General features: G+C 43.9%; 1 protein-coding gene across 1 annotated transcript in view; it reads right to left on the bottom strand.

The window, feature by feature from the left end:
* SH3RF3 (SH3 domain containing ring finger 3) overlaps nt 1-19,787 on the bottom strand; it is a 244,185-nt gene that overhangs the window by 31,175 nt on the left and 193,223 nt on the right. Inside the window, exons 6-9 of the mRNA XM_058800212.1 lie at nt 13,689-13,789; nt 9,477-9,647; nt 5,413-5,660; nt 1,001-1,311 (exon numbers count right to left, since the gene is read on the bottom strand). Of these exons, the coding sequence (XP_058656195.1) occupies nt 1,001-1,311; nt 5,413-5,660; nt 9,477-9,647; nt 13,689-13,789 (831 nt within the window). The remainder of the gene's footprint in view (nt 1-1,000; nt 1,312-5,412; nt 5,661-9,476; nt 9,648-13,688; nt 13,790-19,787) is intronic.

The raw sequence follows: 19,787 nt of genomic DNA, 5'->3' as shown, positions 1-19,787 counted from the left end.
TCATTTTGTGCAACTAGGGGTTATCTGTGGCCCAGAGGACACATGAGACCTGCCACCTCAGTATTACCATGTACAAAGAAATTGTTTACTCCATATGTGTCTGTCACCATGGAAAAGATCAGGGAACATATGGAAAGGATTTTTTTCAGGTTCAAAGGAAAAGCAGGCCCCCACATCTCTTCCTCCTACTCAGACACAAACCAGGATCTTGCTCTGCTAGCCAGTACAGAGATAATCTTCAGCATTGATGTATGGGAACTGCTGACACAATGTAAACATTTGGGAAAAGCAAAATATTTGCCAAGAACCTAAAAGGCTGGGTGCTTATAGCAGCTCTCCTCCTTAAAGCTGGCTTTCCTTAGCAAGGTGTGCCAGGGAACATGTACCCAGCTATCAGTCCCACTGCTGGCTCCCCAGAGATTAACCCTACAGTACACTGCACCTACATCCCATCGAGCAGTATCCCATTGCCCTCTTCTCCTTTGGCTGTGCCACTGCAATGAGAGTTTCTTGAAGAAATTGAGATGTTTCTGGAAGAGCAAAACAGCTCCTACGACTCAAGAGCCAATGTTTTACTGTGCCCGAGGTACCTGCTGTGTGGCTGGTGCCACCATCGGCCTCGTTGGTGTAGGGAGGCAGACGGATTCTGACATGGCCATACGGCTCTGACGGCCAAGAGCCCGCTACATCTCGCTGCACCACTGCAAGTTTGCACATTTCGGCGCTTATCATTGGCAGAAACACACAAATTCAGCTCATCCAGCCTTGTTTCCCATCCCTGAGCAGGTAACCCGAGGGCAGTGTGGAGTATGGTGGTGGGGGGAAAGATGAAATGCGCAAATAGTGTGAGATGAGGATGCCCAAGCTGTCTGGCGATGGAACCCAGCTTTCACAGAGTGCCTCCTCAACAGCCCTGTGGAAGGGCACCGCGGCAGCAGCACGAGGTACACAGAGGCACACAGAGACGCACAGAGGCACACAGAGGCTCGGCGGCCCTTACCTTCTCGTTCTTCCTCTCCTCGGCTTTGCCGGCAGGCCCGGGCGCGGCGGGGCCGCCCAGGGTTCCGCTGCCCACGTCCCCGTTGAGGTGCGCGGCGCTGACGTTGGGCGGGGTGATGGCGGCGGCGGCGGAGGTGAGCGGGATGAGGGGCCGGGCCCCCGGGGCGGGCGGCTGGTGGCCGTGCTGCGGGGACACGGCGGGGTGAGGCCGAATGGCCGCGGCGGGCAGGCGGGAGGGCGAGCTGGGCGTCCGCAGAGGCGACACCGTGGCCGTGGGTCGCTCCGGGGCCGGCACTGCCGGGTGCGCTGCGGGAGGAGCAGAGAGCACGGTTACATTGCCCTCGCACTGCCCCGATGGGCCCTTCAGTGGCCGTGGCTCACTTGGGCAGAGCACGGTGGCAACAACACCGTGGGTTTGATCCCCTTAGGGGATTATTCACTTGGAGGGTTGGCATCGATGATCCTTGTGGGTCCCTTCCAACTCAGAATGTTCTGTGATTCTGTCTGTGAAGGTGCCAAGGGCCCGATGGGGATATAAGCTCTGAGCCTTTGCCCAGGATGTATCACCTGCAAGTGTTTTCGGCTAATTCCCCTCCTGGCTGCAAAGCCCTGCCCGAAGTCACCAAAATTGGCTTGTTTCCCCCAGTGATGCCACTGGGGAATGACAATCACTATCCCTTTCCGTGCCTGGAAATAAATACCTAACCTGCTGCCTTTTAAAAATACATTATGTCGTTCCAGCTGAGCTGTTTTCTGCACCCCCAGGCTCTCCTCCTTAGGTGATCGGATCTGGAGCAATGCAGCACGGGACCTAAGGGGTTAGCCCAGATGATCCACGCTGACCCTGCAGACAGCGATTACAAAAGGAGGTGTCTTGTTTCAGCCCTAACAAAATGACCAACATCACATCACTGTGCTGCACAGGATTAATTAAGCAGAAATTCACCGGAGGATTTCTGAGCTCAGCCTCCTCTCTGCCAGCAGAGTCCCTAAGGGACTGTGCAGTGCCTTTTAGTCTGGCTGCTCCTGCTAAGCAAATCCTGCCTGCAAGCAGTGGGAACCAGGAATTAGAGCTCGCCCATTTAAGGGTGACTGTGACACACTGGTGAGGTCAGCTCCCCAGAGCGTGTTGCATGCTTCAGGATGCAAAAAATGTGACTAAGCTCTGGGTCTGTTTCCACAATGATGTTGTCTATGACTCCCAGCTTGGTTGATTGCTTAGGTGTTACCTAAATACAGCTCCACTTCAAGTATGTGCAGCCTAAAAGCTGAGTCCATACTCAGACGTTCCCTCACATAAATGATTCAATAATAGGACTGGCTGGAAAGTGCCCATTGCATAAATGATTTCAAGGTTTCATAATCTTGTTTAGTTCTGTCTCAGTGCAAAATTTGAACCTCTGAACGTTTTTCAGAGCACAACATGCTCACTCACCCCATAATAGACTCTATTTTGATCAGGTTATTCACCTGGGATGTGAAAACATGGAATGTGATCATTGCACTGTTCTCTTCTGTGGAGAACAGCTCTGGAAAGCCATCAATTCCCTTTACATGAGCCAGTACAGCTTCATGGTTGGTATTGGTTGAACTGTATTCATTCTTGACAAAAAAATCTTTGAGTCCAGCAAATCAGCTTTTCTTTGTCCAAGTGGCATTTTACTGGAAAATTTCTGACTGACTTTGATCTGTCATTTTCTGACAAATTCATCTGGAGGACAAACTTTTATGCAGTTGGAGTTCACTCAATCTGTAACTAAACAACAATGCTAGAACAACTCAAACCACTAGTTTCTATTCCTATGGTTATCAGTGGCACCCATTGCAGGGATTAGATTGATAGAGTGCCATTAATCATGCTCACTACACCAGCTGAGCACTCCTGCCAGGAGGGGATTTCATCTCCCAGCCTTCTGCCCTATTATCTGATGTGATACTAAACATGATGGGCCAGTCATCATCAGATTAGCACCTCCAAAGTTTATATGATTCTCCTCTACAGAAGCTCCTCTATAACATCTTTTTTTACTAATGTTTATGGCAAATCAGCTACACTATATTTAGCCAGTCTGTAACTTGATATCACTTTACCATGTAAAATGAGGAAGGCCCTAAAAGTTGTTATTACAGATGCCTTCAAGACTCTTTTTACTATTAGTTACCATCATTCCCTCCCAGGACTACTAAGAACATGTTCTGAAAGTGCAATTCACTTCCAGAAAGCCAGGCAAGGTATTCACTAGTTATCTGGAAATTATTCCCTCCTGATTTTCCCATTTGGAACCTGAGTGATGAGCAATTTTCCTACGAGAAATCTTTTTTTTGGGGGATGGTTAAACTTGTAGGATCTAGGTTTTGAACTACTGTTTGTAGGGAGCAATGACTTTCCTAAATTTAGAGAGAAAGCACATAAATGGAATTTCTCTGCATGTACCTGGTTGCAGAACACTGATTTGATAATAATATTAGGTACATCACCTCTTTCATGCAAAACTTGGTGTTTCCAGACACAAAGGAAACATAAAACATGAAAAACAGTAAAAGAAATGGCCTGTGAAAAATCAACTCTGAGTAGAGTTCTCACATTTTATTCTGTAGTTTCATCTGCTTACTGTTACAATGTATGCCTTTGCTCTGGGATCTCTGGATCTGGACTGTGCTGCATCAAACATGCTATTAATTAGCAATGCTCACTGAAGGCTATTTTTGTTCTACACCACTCATATTTCGTTTTGGGTGTGTTCCTACATTAGTGGCCTTGTAGCAAATTGATTTGTTACTCATGTATATTGCAAGCCAACAGAAACGTGATTTGAATACTGTGCCAGCTTGCCTCTCTTGAAAAGCTTTTCCAAAAGTCAGTGCATTGACCTGTCCTGCATGGACTCTGGTCCACAGCATGCTGGTGAAGACAGCTATTGTGGAGATAATTACTGATAATCACAAAAACTTCCTTTATTTATCCTGGCAAAGATTTATTTAATTAAAACAACAATCTTGTGAACCTTCTGGAAAGGCTGGAAACCTTCTGGAAAGGTTGGAAAACTCTCTGCTTGGGAGGTTTTGGAACAGCTCTGTGGTCCCTGGATCACCCTGCCTGCCAATGCTTTGGCACTTTACAGATGTCAGTGACCTAGAGAAGCAATCTTAAATCAGGGAAGCTGCTGGAGGTGTGGAAAGAAGGTGTGGGCCATGCCAGGCCTGTGGGGCAGAGCAATCTGTCACCTTGGTTTCAGGGGAGTCATCTGCCTGGTGATGTGGGCACAGGAGGCACCAGGAGCACCTGAACACTTGCTGAGCACTGCACCCAAAAGGGGACACTTTTGCCTTTGTGCTGTGGGAGCAGGAGACCTTTTGGAAGGGTGTGACTTGAGAGGAAAATTCTTCAGCATTTTCTAAAGTAGAGAACAAGAGGATAAATGGATTATTCCCAGTGTGACATGGATGCCTGTCACACAGCCCTGCACTGTTTGTTGAGCAGAGGAGTCTCCACTGTTCGAGACTGAGATTCTCAAGTATTTGATTACATTTTCTTCCCTTTGGTCTGGACTGTGGAGGAGGTGAGATTAGATGGCCAACATCATGCCTTCTGGCTTCAAAAGGTATGAATTCATGACTCACTCTGCAGGGTATTTCTCATTTGTGTTTGCTCTGTTTTGTATCTAAGACCTCAGTTTTGAGCAGTCGCAGTTGTTACTGATCTTTGTAAATACAATGGCTCACATCCCTATAAAATATCAGAAACAAAATGTTTTAAATTTTGCTGCATAAAGTTCCACCACAGGATTTGCTTTTACTTTATTCAACATCAGAAGCTGTTTAACATCAGGGAAAGGGGAATAAATTGTACTCTAGAAAATTGTGCTGTACATCAGAAAGGGAACCTAGAAAGAACAGAGGCCCCCTGGTGCAAGAAGCTTTTATTCTCACTTCAAAAAGGTGGCAGCAGATTTCAGATTTTTGCTTTACCACTAACACAGGGTTCCATTCTGCCTAATAAATACCTTTCATCCCTGAAGCCCAATGAAATGCTTCTTAATTTCAAGGCATGTATTACTTGCACTGCTATAAGGGCAGTATTTTTTATCAGCAAGCTGACCGGACTCAGAACTGTTATTCTCCTTGGTATACAGAGTGCTCGCATTCACTCAGATAAATTGTATAAATATTTGTAAACACTACAATCTATTTCAGCTGTAGCAACAGAACAATCTGATAAACACAACGTGATTCCCAGAGATCAATAGAAACCCATAAATATTACAAGCAAAGCAAACATACTCTATGCACCAGCCCACCCTGCCTGGGCTGAAGCGAGGAGGAAAGCAGTGGGAACAGGCACATTCTGGGGGTGGCCCTGGAGGGGTACCCCAGCAGTGGTGCCAGGCAGGAGGCAGGGTGAGCACTTACCCATCTGCATGGCGCTGCGGGGCTGGCTGCCCACCGGCTGGGCCGAGTACCGCAGGCAGGTGCTGAGCTGCGGAGAGGCCGCCGGCAGCTGCCCGTGCGTCGGGGGCGCGGTGATGGGAGCAACCGGCCTGGCAGCCGTGCTGGCGTTGCTGTGACCCCCCACAATGGGGTGGATGGCTCCTGGGGCTACTTTTGTGGTTGGAGCTCCTACAGCTCCGCTGTTCCTGGGCTGCCCAGCTCCCACTGGCACCCTGCATGGAGACAGACAAGTGCAGTGTAAGCATGCTGCAGAGACCCCAATACCCCACCACAGTGCTGATAAGTACCCCCAGTTACTTAGGGGATTTAACATAATACCCTATCAGTTGTTAAAGTAAACTGAGGTATTGATATCTTGGGATCTTTTGGTGGTCGCCGTGACCCCGAGAAATGTTAAAAGTCACTTCCCAGCCTGAGCACTTGAAGAATGAGTCTGAGCTCTTCAGTTCTTGGTCTCAAGGTTGTTTATTGCGTCTTATCTATAAAAAATTTTCTCCTGCCCTGCTGAGGTCCGTCCAGCAGGACAGTTCCAGGCACACTGCCTGCCCCCAGGGTGGTGTTATGTCTTTATACTAAAAACTACGTGTACAATATTTACAATTACTTTCCAATACCTATCACCTATGTTAGACAGTGAGCTTCTACTCTAAACCAATTTAAAAGTGCCAACATCACAGCAGAAGATGGAGGCCAAGAAGAAGAAGAAGAAAGGCTGGACACACCCAGATCCCTTCCTCTTGCCTCCTGAACCCCCATTCTAGAAACCCCAAAAACCACTTTTCCACCTCGTGATAACTTCACTATCATTCTACTTAAACTGTTGTGGCTTGCTGGTCTTCATATAAGCTCGGTAATTTGCTCCACGGGTCATAATCAAAACCACAGGTGTTTTGGACTCCATGCCAGGGCTTCTGAGCCCCCTGGCAGGGGTCTTGGCCGTCCTGGACAGCCAGAGGGATGTCCTGGGTTCCCACATGGATATATACTTATCTTTATAGGACCCATTTATAAGCAAGCTGGGGGATATTTTCACCCCTTTATTCTACAGGAAGAAGTGCAGGGTAAAAATAGAAAAGATAATTTTTCTCATCATGTCTTTTATTACCCTATATTTCTGTCTGAATAGTTTCTAATAAAATCACAAATCTTAATTCAGAGGAAATGGGTATCTCCCAGATGTCATTTTGTGTGCCAGAGGCTATTTCACATGGAGTGATAATTAAAACAGACTCAGAGATCTTTTCTTTGGACCAAACCTGCATACAGCCCTACAGGGAGAAACAAAGATGGATAACACAATCTGTGTGTGGCTATGGAAGGGGACTGAGAAGCTGCAGGCTTGACTGGGCTTGGCTGAACACTCACCTTATTGATGTAACCAGCCCTAGCTTAGACTTGCTAAGAGAATGCAACAGGGACAGGAATGCAGCTGTCCTGAATGAAAAAGACGTCCAAAGAGTTGTTGACACCTCTCTCACTCCTCACTTTAAACAGGCATAATTTCACCTGAGTGGCCAAGTCCCTTCAGAGGGGAGGGACAAGGCTTTTTCTCCTATGAATTGAGTTCAATTAAAGCATGTCTGGATCCTCTTACCATTGAGCAAAAAACTCTGACTAGGACAGAAGGACACTTAGGAAGACAGAAGGACATCAGTGGACAAACTCAGCTGCTGCTGAGCACCTCTTTCTCACTCAAGTTCCTGAATGATTGCCTTCCCCAGCTGTAGATGCCATGAAACAGATGGATCATTTTGTGCTGTTTTCTTCTCCTGGGCTGCTTCTTGCGCCAAGGTCCTCTTGCAGGAAAGGACAGCACAGAGATATGAGGCAGAACAAAGTAAAATGGAGGAAGTGGAAATGAGGCAGTGCAAGGGTTTAGCAAGAGAGGAGAGAATAACAGAAAAAGCATTAATAGTCATCTATGGAGTATAGAACTGGGAGAAACTCTGGGTCCCCAAGACGGCATGGGAAGACAGAGAGGAGAAGAGGAGAAAGGAGTATGTTGAACAGTCTGGTTCAGAGGACATGGGTGACAGAAGAAATAACCCTAAGAAAAGAGTGGAAAGCCTAAAGAGTGGAATTCTGATGGAAAAAGACCAAATCACAGGCTGGAGGATATGGTCCAAAAGGGCAAAAAATAGCTATGCCTCCTGCCCAATCCTCCCTCCTCCTACAGATGTATGGAAAGACATCACTGTGGTATCACTGACTTGACTCATCTCATGGTATGAGGTTTGTCTGGACTACATTTTGCTAAATAAATCTGATTTTTTATTTTCTTCAATTTTTTTTATAAGTCCCCAGGTTGGGAAAAGCTGGGAATCCCACCAGATGGAAATCTTGACTGTCTGTCATCTGCTGTGAAGAGCTGGCAGGGTGGCAGGAAGGTTCAGCTGGAGCTGGCTTGGCCATCTGCACTAGATTCAGTTTGCCAGAAAAGCACATCTAACAGTCCACTGAGAGCTGTGTTCAGGCAAACATGCACACCAACAAGTACAGAAACTATCTGTGAATCCAACAGAGATGGGTAGATGTTGGATGTGGCAAATATTCTCTGCTGCCCTGTGCCTGTCTGCCCATCTAAAGAGTTTTGTTCTTTTTCCGTAATGCTCCACTCACACACGTGTTTTGGCAGCATATAAATCTCGTTCAGTGTTATTAAATTCACAACTTCTTTTCCTTGGGTTTTGTAGGGTGTGGCAGAAAAACATGTATGAATCTAATCCTCTGCTTTTCTGTCAAAGGGGAACAATGTATGTTGAATGTAGTGGAAATAGGAGATTTTGTTGATATCAGATTTTTATTGCTGTTCTCACTGAGGGTGATTTATACAGGAATTTAATTAGCCCACAGGATCATAAATATAATCATAATGCTGTTTTCAGGTTTTGTGGAAAACACTTTTGCCCTTTAGCACTTCTCTGTCTTGTTCTAGCTGTGACATGCTGCATTTAATAAAGTCTTGCTGATTCAGATAACCGACCCTTCAGCACAAACCTCCTCACTAATTAAGAGCTGAAGAGGCAAGGAGCAAAGGCAGCCAAGGGTCTCTATAAAATAAGGTAAATACCTTTAGGTTGATGAGCAGTGAAGAACCAGTGAATTAATATTTGGGGTTTCCTTACTGAAATGCAATATTAGGATTGTCAGCAGGCTTAGTTATTGCCTTCTGATCTGTTCTTAACTTTTGGTGTTACTCAGGACACATGCGGCAGACTTGACAAACTTTAGATGCAACAAAGCTGGATCAATTTTTCCAGATCAACAGTGTCTGAGTTGTGAGGTGCCCTTTTCTGGAGAGGAGTCAGAGATGGTGGAGACTGTGTGCGTGTGGGAGGAGAGACTGAGAGCACATGAGAAGGAATGAGTTCAGTTTGCCAATCCACAGTTCCTCTAAAGGAGATACGGGCATACATATGCCAGCATTTACCTGCAAGGAACATGTAGGGCAAACAGTCTGGGACACAGAGATTGACTTTCTTCTCAGCTTCTCAGCTTTGATATGGTATTGTCCAATAGTGAACTCTGACAAATGGCATTCCTCCCTCAAAAATGCCTTTTTTCCTTTTCTCATCTGCTGCAACTGAGGCAGGGGTAGGTAAACTCAGACAATTTACTTAACTCTCCTACCACTTTAGAATTTTAACTGTTCAAACATTAGTCCAGATCCAAACTATGCCAGATCTCTGCTTTAGGAAGAACAAAATCGAGATGAGGAGCTACTGAAAAGCAAAACACGAGCGTTTTTAATTTTGTTACGTGTCCAGTAGTTTTATAACAATAAAACCATTAGCCAACAGATTCTTTACAATAATAAAACCTGGGCCTATCAGAGGTTATAAATACATCATCTAATACAACTGGTGCAATCTCCTGAGGACATGGATCACTCAAATGCTACAACCATCAAGTCTCATTACTGAAGTCCACAGTGCAGAGGATTTCTGGAAGAGGAATGTGATTTAAAAGCAGAGCTACATTTTTTCGGTGCCATCCAGAATGCCCCAGTAGAGGCAGGTGGTCCTCACCTTGACACGGGTGTCACGTAGTTGCCTGGGAAGACCCCGGACATGCCACTCCTCAGAGAGGTGCCCTTGAACCAGCCGTCCTGGCACTTCTCAATGACGCGGTACATCTCCCCTTTGCGCAGCTCCAGCTCATCGTTCTTCTGAGGCTTGTAGGCATACAGGGCCAGGTAGCTGTGGGGAGAGGTCACACAGGGAGAGAGCACACAGGTGACATCAGCCACCACCTGTCCTGATCCAGCTCCAGCCCCACAGAGCAGAGAGAGCTGCTCAGAAGTTGAGGTTAAAAAGGGACACCATTACAGGCTGCTTCACAAACAGGGAAGGGAAGAGACTGGATTCTAAGACAATAAGGGAGTAACTAATCAAAGTAAAAGGTAATTTAGAAGTTGATGAGACATGCTTCTCTTCCAGGGCATAACCAAACCAAAACAGTGCCACAAAGCAGCACCCAAGTTAAGGATGTATCAACAGTTTCAGAAAAACATGACAATTACAGTGACAGCCAGAGTAACAAGGGCTGGAGTAAGAGGGCTTTGCAAATCCTGACATCTGGAAGAAATATACATTCATTTGCTTCAGGTGGGATCCACCTCTGTTGTGGAGTTTAAGAGGAAAATAAATAGGTAAGCTATTTCAAAATAGGTAGGCTATTTCAAAAGCTTTTCTTGCAGCTTTCTCAATGCTATTTATGCTGGCCAAGTTTAGAAACAGCACACCAAACTGTTCTGATCTAGTATGGTAATTCTTGTACTATGTTGGTAAAACAAAAAGTGAGAAAGGGCCACATTCTGCAGAGGATTTTTTATTTAAGTAAGTGAAGTGGTAGAATTTGGTTTTGAATGTCTTGCAAGTATACTAATAAATCTTTAATACAGGATCCAATATGTAAAACTTTTTATTTATTTAATTACAGCTTTTATTTATTCCCTTTGTTTAGAGTCTTTCTATTTATCTCTCTTTTGTTCTTCTGTTACTACTTCAGGGATGTGTCTAGTGTTGTGAAATGACTACAGCTTAAAATCCCTACAGAGACACTCTCTGTTTAGAGAGATTCTTGTTGAAAATTAAGAATGATTGCTTGCACTTTGGGAAATAATGGAAAGCCGGGATAGAATAGAAAGAGTGCACACACAGAACAACACTTTCTTTGTAAATACCAGATTTTCTTTGTATTATTGCTTTTCTCCAGATACAAAAAGGGATTTCTGGTAATTCTTGATCAAGGTTGTGCCTTCCTGAGTTTTTTTTATTTATTTGTGATTTACAGGCAGTGAACATAGACTAAGAGAAATGGGAAAACAGAGAAAGTGCATTTGCACTACAAAGTGCAGCAGAATGCTCTTAGACTCAGGGGTGGGTGAGAAGAGGGTTGCTGCCCACCTTATAGCAGTGAACCAGAGAAAAAACCAAAACTATAGCAGTTGTAATTGTAGATTTTCAGCCAATAAAAATGATACATGACTTTTTACTTCTGCTCTCCAGGAAATATAATTGAGGAATAAATCCTGTTATTTTTCTTGATTCTACTTCTTTATTGTACCATAGATTTCCTTATTTTTATTCTGAAGGTAGTAAATAAACAGCAGTAACGAGCAGAATATGAACTATTTGGTAACAGCTCCTTGGGGAATCTTAGGCTGATGTGCCTGTTTACCACATGCATGGGGTACAAAGAGCTAATCAGAAACTATATTTCATTAGCCAACAGAGGGGAGAAACCACCCTGTACATGCTTTTTTTAGCCTATATAATCGGGTGGTCTTGAGCAGGTCTGTAGCTGTTCACCTGACGGAAAACATGAGGCTGCATATGATCTGAAGGACATTAAAATGCGTCACCCTGACAAGAAATAAGGTTGCATGCTTCAGTGCTAATCCTTCAGCACTGCAAGGACATAACAGAAAGTGCCAGACTGCACTCACTCAAGGGAGCAGAGAATGTGGCTTTGACTGTCCCTCTTGAAATTGCTGCTTACACAGGGTTCAGATTCAGAAGCTATGGGTAAAGCAGGGGGTCAGGGATAGAGCATTTTAGATAGATTCACTTAGCCTTTTCTCCCCACGGGCTACATGTAATAATGTAACTTACAGGTGGAGATTCTGGAAGCAGGTGCAAGGAAAATTACCCTAAGTGGATCATAGGCTGTTGTGCCTTGCAGCTATCTTCAGATCTCCTATTAGTTTCTTTTTGTTCTCTCCTACTAGCTTCACCCAGCAAATTCCCCCACGTCAGCTACCACTAAGTCTGAATACCCAATATCACAATGAGCCTAAACATCCTCTGGATAGAGCATTGAAATCCTTGCAGAGACTAAAAGAAGGTGTACAACAGCCCAGCACAGATGCCACACCAGAAAGACCAACCTCTGTATGGCTAAAGTGATGAAAGCTTCTGTGTGACAACCATGTAGGGTGACCCTGGCACAACACAAGTGATCAGTACTTTCTTTGTGGACCAGCAATCCCATCTCCTGTGCAAGGGGCTAGTGAGGATGCCCATCCCTGGGGGTCTCCTCTTTAGTTGCAGAGGCACAGGGTTCTCCAAATCCAGGGGCAGGCCCAGCCTGTGGGCAGGCATAAACTCCACTCCTGGCAGGGAGGCGGTTGTGGGAGAGCTGGGGGAGATGCCTGCTCTCATCCATGGCTGAAAACAATCTGATTGCCAGCAGCTTCCCTCCCCAGAATTTGTTTCTGGGTTTTTCCTCTGGCAGGAAATCAGGTCTAGTGGTCCCATTTGCTGAGGATGATTTTGCCTTAAGGCAAAGTCTTTGGATTTGGACACATTTCACTGCTCTCTAGATTTTAGGTGTGAAACTTCACCAGCTAATTCTGTACAGCCTAGAAAAAAGTGTTAAAAAAACAATCTGAAATCTTGCAAAATGTAGTATCAGATTATTCTGGGCTATGTGAAACAGCGAGGCTAAGGCTTGGAAGTGGGACCTGGAAGAACCCAAAATGTTTATTAGAAATTCCCTGAAAAAAGGTTGAAGTGTGAATTGTTCTTGGCCTTGGATAGCTGCCTGTGACTCTGCTTACAGCGCAGAAGCCCCAGGGTTTTGTCTAGAGTTGCACCTCCCCACTACTGCTACAGCTTTCAAATAATGCATCTTCTTTGACTGGAACTTGGCTTGTAAATGCAGAATGACAGACCGGATTACAAGGCTGCTTCACAAGGGAGATGACAGGAGAAGCATGGGAGGGAGCAGGGGAGGCTTGCTGAGGCATGGAGTCAGGGGCATTGCCTGAGAGCTGGAAAATGTCCTGATTCAGCAACCAGGTACTTCAAATGTTGCCAGTTATCACTTCCTAGTCAGGGCAAATCTTGCAATAAACACGTGCCCCACTATGTGCCACACAGGCTGTGCAGGGTGAGCACAGGGCAATGGTGAGACCTCTCCATGGGGCACTCAGGGACGTGTGGCATCTCTCAGGTATAAAGATCTCAAGTAGATAAGAAGAAATTTGTTTGGTTCTGATTAAACACCCCCATTGTTCTTAAGATCTATTATTTTCAGGATTTTGTGAATTCAGACCTTGTTTTAGCTATATCATAAAACCCAAAAATGTGGATACGCATATGTGTTTGTGTGTGTATAGTTGTCCTGCTTTTATGAGGTATATGTGTTGAGAGGAGAGGATTCAGTAGTTAATTAGACAAGTATCAGATAAACCAACCAGGCTAGAAGAGACTTGCCAAATATGAAATCTATTTGTTCTGTGAACCTTCTGTTATTCTACGCACTATTCAACAAGACTGTATGCCAAAGATGTGAAGTTCATTCATTGCCTTGTTCGTTCATTGTTGATGGCACCAAAAAAGTGCAACTGAGCCATTTTTTCTGGTTAATTGTGAATAAATCAGGTGTTTGATTGCATGGGACTACACCTTTTTAAGAGCTTTAAATGAAAGATTTTCTCTAGCTCAGAGGTACTCAGTTTGCTTCACAGTGATCTATACAGTTACAATAAATAAAGTCTAAAAGGGCTCACACAGAAAGGGGGAAGTCTTGCCCTGCCCTTCTCTATTAATTTTTTAATTTCAGCAGAGGCTGCCTCACATTTGAAATTGCAATCTCTCTCTTCTCAGAATGCACCTGAGCTGAGATTTGGGCATTCAGGTTTCAAGCACACACACACACACACACACACACACACACACACACACACACAATTGGAAACAAAGAGTACACAGTGACTGAGATGAGCTGCTTACATATTGAGGGGGAGCTGGACCTTCGGTGGTGTTCCCTGATCTCCAATTATTGCACTTGTCCTGGGACCAGCCACTGTGGCTGTTCCAATCAAAGAGGAATCCTGAAAATACACAAAGAAGAACACACAAGGATTTAAGAAGAAGCTCATAATTTCCTAAATTTCTATGGGGTGAAGGCATAGAAGAATAAACCACATATTTTATAAATTCCTAGATTTTCTAACTTCATTATATTGCCTTAAAAAAGGCTTATTCTAGCCTTACACACTCCAAAAGTACATTTCTGACACAAAGGATTAGCAGAATTTCCATGTACCTGTCAGAGAAATTTTATTTGTAGGCGCATCTTAAAAGTTTTACAATGTAAAACTACTTAACTGCTTTGTAAAGTCAGCTCAGCATGTGCATCTGCAGTAGTATCTTCTCTGATAAAAGTAACCTTTTCCCCTCAAACACTTGTTTTTAAATTGGTACCCTTTTGGTAGTGGTTATGGATCTCTGGAGAAGAAGATACTATTCAATTTCCAAAATGCACTCTCATTTCTATGTACTCTTTTTATCATCAGGAATATTCTTCTCCTTCAAAAGAAGGTGACTACTCAACCCAAAGCTTTCTCTGAATGGAAAAAGTAGTTCACTCCACTTTTACCCCAGAAAATAAATCTCTCATATAGACAGCTGGACAGATCTTCTCCAGCCATTCATGTGAAAGGCAATTCTAAATGTAATCATTCATTTCTCAAAGCCTAATGCTCAGCCAAATTATATAGGGCAATCTCTTTTTGAGTTGTCTCACCAAAGTCCTCATTCATCTATGTCAAGAATGAATCCTGACTGGAAACATCTCCTGAACTAATGCCAAGGCCTGTAGCAACAGATCTTTATTGCAGACAGGGCAGAGCTGGGCTGATGGGACTTGTAGTAGTTTACTTGAACAAAAATTTGAACAAATTGCAGGTTTACTTGAACAAAAATTTGAACAAATTGCAGGTTCAGGCAGGGTGTGTTATACTCAGCAAAGACCCTGAGAAGTTCACAGGCCTCCACTACAGCTTTTCTGTTTCAAAATTCTATCTAACAAACAGTAAATATTGATTTTTGGAACACAAACATTTGGAACACAAACATGGGACAATTCTTGTACTTAAAAATGACACTGAATTAAAGCAAGACACAGAGTTAACCAAGACACACATTGTGACTTAATTACTGGATTTCAAGATTATCTTATTCAAAAGAAGCCACATAATCATTACTGTTCTGTCTTGACAGTGCATTGCGGAGCTATATTGCTTTGCTGTTTATGAACACATTATCATTAGGAAATTGTGCAGCAAAACATGGAAACACAACACTGTGATTCTAAAGCTTTTGGCAAAAAGCAGCAAGATGTCTCATTTCTCACCAACATCTACACTCAATCATGAAATTTTATTGACAAGTACATCTCCTTTTTCTCATTATTTCCTCAAACTTTCTGGCTGCTTGCTCAAACAAAGAAGGATCCAGGCAGCTCTTGGTCCTATGTGTAAAAAGCATTCTTTCCAGCTCTGTGACTAAGGCTTTATTAATACTGCCTGTCATGTCAGTGAGCTAGTATCAACTTACAGAAAAAACACATCAGCCCACTAAAAATTTTGGGGATAGCTGGAGAATGATCCCTCATTTGTTATGTAGAGGTGGTTAATGGAGTTAGGGATTGCAGAAGATGTTGGGCTGAGACACTTGGCAGCTACCTCATCCAAGAGATAAATGAGAAATCAACTAGTTCAAACTGTGTGTTGTGCTACCACTGTATGCCTGCTCTGGACTAGAAAAAGTCTCTAAGAAAACAGAAAATGCATCAGTCCCCACCCTTCCTTGCTAGGAAAAAAATTAGATTTTATGTCATGAAAAAACAGATCTGAATGAACAGCCTCAGGGTGCAACAGGAAGATCACAGCAGGAAGATCACAGCAGGAAAGAATAGAATAGGACAAAATGGAATAGAGTAGAATAGAATATGTATATTGAAAGTGACCTGCAACAAGCATCTAATCCAACTGCCTGACCACTTCAAGGTTGACCAATTAAGGACATGTCCAAATGCCTGTTAAACACTGACAGGTTTGGGGCATCAACCACTTTTCTAGGAAGCCTGTTCCAGAGTTTGACCATCCTCTCTGTAAAGAAATGCTTCCTAATGTCCAGTCTGAATCTCCTGCGGGGCATTCCCACAGGACCACTCCCTTGCATTGTGTCAGTGGACACCAGGGAGAAGAGCTCAGTGCTTCCGTTTCTGTTTCCCCTCCTCAGGAAGCTGCAGAGAGCAATGAGGTCACCCCTCAGCCTCCTTCTCTCCAAACTAGAAAAGTACAGTGTCCTCAGCTGCTCCTCTTAGGACATTCCTTGCAGTCCTTTCACCAAGATTTGTCGTCCTCCTCTGGATGTGTTCAAGGACTTTCACATCCTCCTTCCATGGTGGGGCCCAGAACTGCACAGAGTGCTCCAGGTGAGGCCACACCAACACTGAACACAGCAGGATAATTTTGGGTGACTGTTGATGCTCTGTTTGATGCACCCCAGGATGGGCTTTGCTCTCTGGTGTTTCACACTGAGCCTGCTGTTCACCAGAACCCCCAGATCCCTCTCTGCAGGGCTGCTCTTCAGCCACTCCTCTCATCCATACTTGTGCCTGGCTTTACACCATCCCAGGGGGATCAGAATCCAGCCTTTTGAATTGTTACATTTCCTCCTGCTAATCATTGGCCAATGCTCCAGGGTACCTACATCCCTCTGCAAGATATTTTGTGTCTTCTCAAGAGAATTAAAAGCACCTCCCACTTTGGTATGATCAGCAAACTTGCCAGTGGTGCATTCAACTCCTGCATCCTGATCATTGATATATATGCATATGTGTGTGTATATATATATATACATATACACATATATATATGTGTATGTATATATATATATATATATGTATGTATGTATGTATATATATATTCACACACGCATATATATATATGACAGAACTGGTCCTAAAACTGAGCCCCAAAGAACATCACTGGTGACCTGTCAACAGCCAGCTGTAGCCTGCAATCCTTTGAGATCTGGCCTTTGGCCAGTTCTTCACCCAGTGCATCACAAGTCCACTCATTCCATGGCTGAGCAATCTGTCCAGAAAGATGCTGAGGTACAGTATCAGAAGCCTACTAAAATCCTGAGAAAACTGTATCCACTGCTTTCTCTTCATCCACTACACAGGTGACCTTATTATAGAAGGATATCAAATCAGTTTAATGGGACTTCCCTTTTATGAACCTATATTGACTGTTCCTTATGACTGTATCATTCTTTAAATGCCTTTCGGTAGTACCCAGTATAATAATCTCAATAATTTTTCCAGCAACAGAGGCTAAATTAACAGGTCTGTAATTCCCTGGGTCTTTCCTCATGCCTTTTTTTTGTAGACTAGAATAACATTGTAGTTACATTTTTTGCAACTAGAATAACATAACAAGCTTCAAATCAGCGGGACCTCCCTAAACCTGCAAGATCTTTGACAGATTATTGAGAGGGGTCCTGCCACAACATGCACTGGCTCCTTCAGAACACTTGGATGAATCCATGAGGCCCCATGGACTTGTGAACATTCAGCTGATACAGCTGGTCTCTTACAATTCCAGTGTTCACAAATAGAAAGTCACTGTTCTCACATTTATGGTCCTCCAACTCAGAGGACTGGGAAGCTGTAGGTCTACTAAAGAATGAGACAAAAAGTGCATAGAATGCATCTGCTTTTTCTTCATTCCTGTTAGTCAGATTGACCAAGCACTATCAAGTATTTGCCACCTTCACCAAGTCACCAAGTATCAGCCCAATCTTTTCTTTAGACCTCATCTGAAAAAAAAAGCCCTTCTTGTTATTTGAAACAACACTGGACAGTTTCAACTCTAACTGAGCTTTGGACTTTCATGTCTTCTTCCTGTGTAAATGAACCCCAGCTCTGTACTCAGAACTGACTACTTCAAGGTTGACCAATTAAGGACATGTCCACCTTGCTTTCAGAGGTCATACAGTTTCATTTTCCTCCTGATCCACACAAGGAGTTCCCTGTTCAGACAAGCTAGCCTTTTGCTCTGCTTGCTTGACTCACAGCATGGTAAAGTTAACTGCTCCTGTGCTTCTGAAAGGTGAGTCTTAAATACTGATCAGCATATGTGGACTCCAAAGTCCTTAAAAGCAGATTCCCTTGGCACACCGCTAAGTAACGCCGTGAATAGCATAAAGTTTGCTCTCATGAAGTCCAGGGAAGCAACTCTGCCATCCTTTTCTGTCTTTACAGTGAAAATCCTCAACTCAGCTATTTCATGAACACTGTAGCCAAGACAGCCGCCTTACTGTCACATCCCTGATGAGTCCTGCTCTATTCACAAATAGTCCAGGAGGGCATCTTTCCCAGTTGGCTCTCTAAATATGAATGACAAGCCTCAAGAATCTCTATAAGCCTCAAGAATTTCCAAGGCTTGTCACAGAAGTATGATATTTCCAGTTGATATCTGGGTACTTGAAATCTCCCATAATGACAAGGGCTACTGGTCCAGAGAGTTCTCCCAATTGCCTATAGAATTACTCACTGGTGCTTACATCCCAACTGGGCAATCAGTAGCAAACACTCTTTGCAATACCTGCTTTGTTTTCCTGCCCTCCAGTGTTCACCCAGAGGCTCTTCATCACATCATCACTAACTCTAAGGGCTGTGCAATCAAACCTCTCCCTTACTTATAGTGTCATACCTCCCCCTCACCTGTCCTGCCTCCTCCTGAAGCCTGTAGCCCTTGGTGCCAGCACTCCAATCACAGGACTCATTCCACTAGTAGCAATGATATCCAGCTCTGGGAGCTGACCAATGCTTCATCTTTCTTGTGAGACACATGCTAACTCTTCTTTAGATCCTGTGATCCTCCCTCTGCACACTGCAGCAAAGTCAGTTTGCAGAGGTGCAGCTACCCCAGGCTGGAGTCGCCACTGCAGGCACCCTGGGCTGAGCCTGCCTGACTGCAGAGTGATGAGTTCAAGCCAAGAGAACAGAGCAGTAGTCAAAGCATCATCTATTTGCCTGTTTGCACTGACAAAAGGGCCCTCTGTGTCTTCTGTATTACTGATGATCTCAAGTGCTTCCGATTATGCTTGTACTAACATATAGTTCAAGGGATTAAGAAGTAATGTAACTGCCATTCACCATTGCTGGATGACAATTTTGCTTTCTTCCCTTGAATAATCCCAAAGATGTCTCCACAGTTCTGTATATGTCTATCTACCTGACATTCAGTTTGCCTGTATCTGGTTACTCCAATATTACTGCATCTGGTGCCAGCCTGGCACCTACAAACCATTCATTTTTGCCATTTTGTACAGCCTAGTATCCAAACTCTAAATCAGCAACTGTTTCCTGATTGTGCTCTGTTTTTTCTTTAGCTGCTCTCCCTACAGGCTTTGATATGACTGTGTACTTTCCAGTCTGTCTATGACCCTGCTTTTCATCATCAGGTTTTACTCCACAGGACCTGCTGGCCTTCCATACATTGAATTCAGCTCCTCTGTTCACATCTTGACTTTTACTGTCACAGAAGTATTCTGCTCTTCAGATTCATGTGTCTCTGTGCTCCTTGCTGTATTCTCTTGGTGGCTGCTTGATTGCTACTATGCATCTGAATGTTCACCAGCTTTGCATTTAAACTACAGTCCCTGACACAGTTGGGGAAGTCTTTCTAAGCTGATTTTTTCAAGGTCCTCTTGTCTCCTGTGTATTACTAACTAACTCATATCACAAAATACAGTATTGCTAGATTATTTTGCAAGACTGTATTTGCAATAAGATTTTGAAGAGACTGGTTTTTGCAAAAGAATAATCTCCTATTTCTTTATACTTTATACTTCTTTATAGTTATTTTCTTTATACTTCTGATCACCTGAGTTGGAAGTTTACCTTTCTACTCTTCACACAATTTTATGTGCATCTCTCCAGTAACTAGTAATACCAATAATCCTCCTGGAGAACACAGCAGGCCTTTCTCTACCGCAGCTGGTAGAAGGACTTAGTACATTTTCCTTCTT

This window comes from Ammospiza caudacuta, chromosome 2 (genome assembly GCF_027887145.1).
Source record: "Ammospiza caudacuta isolate bAmmCau1 chromosome 2, bAmmCau1.pri, whole genome shotgun sequence".
NCBI classification, from domain to species: Eukaryota; Metazoa; Chordata; class Aves; order Passeriformes; family Passerellidae; genus Ammospiza; species Ammospiza caudacuta.
This window is presented reverse-complemented; position numbering and strand designations above follow the sequence as displayed.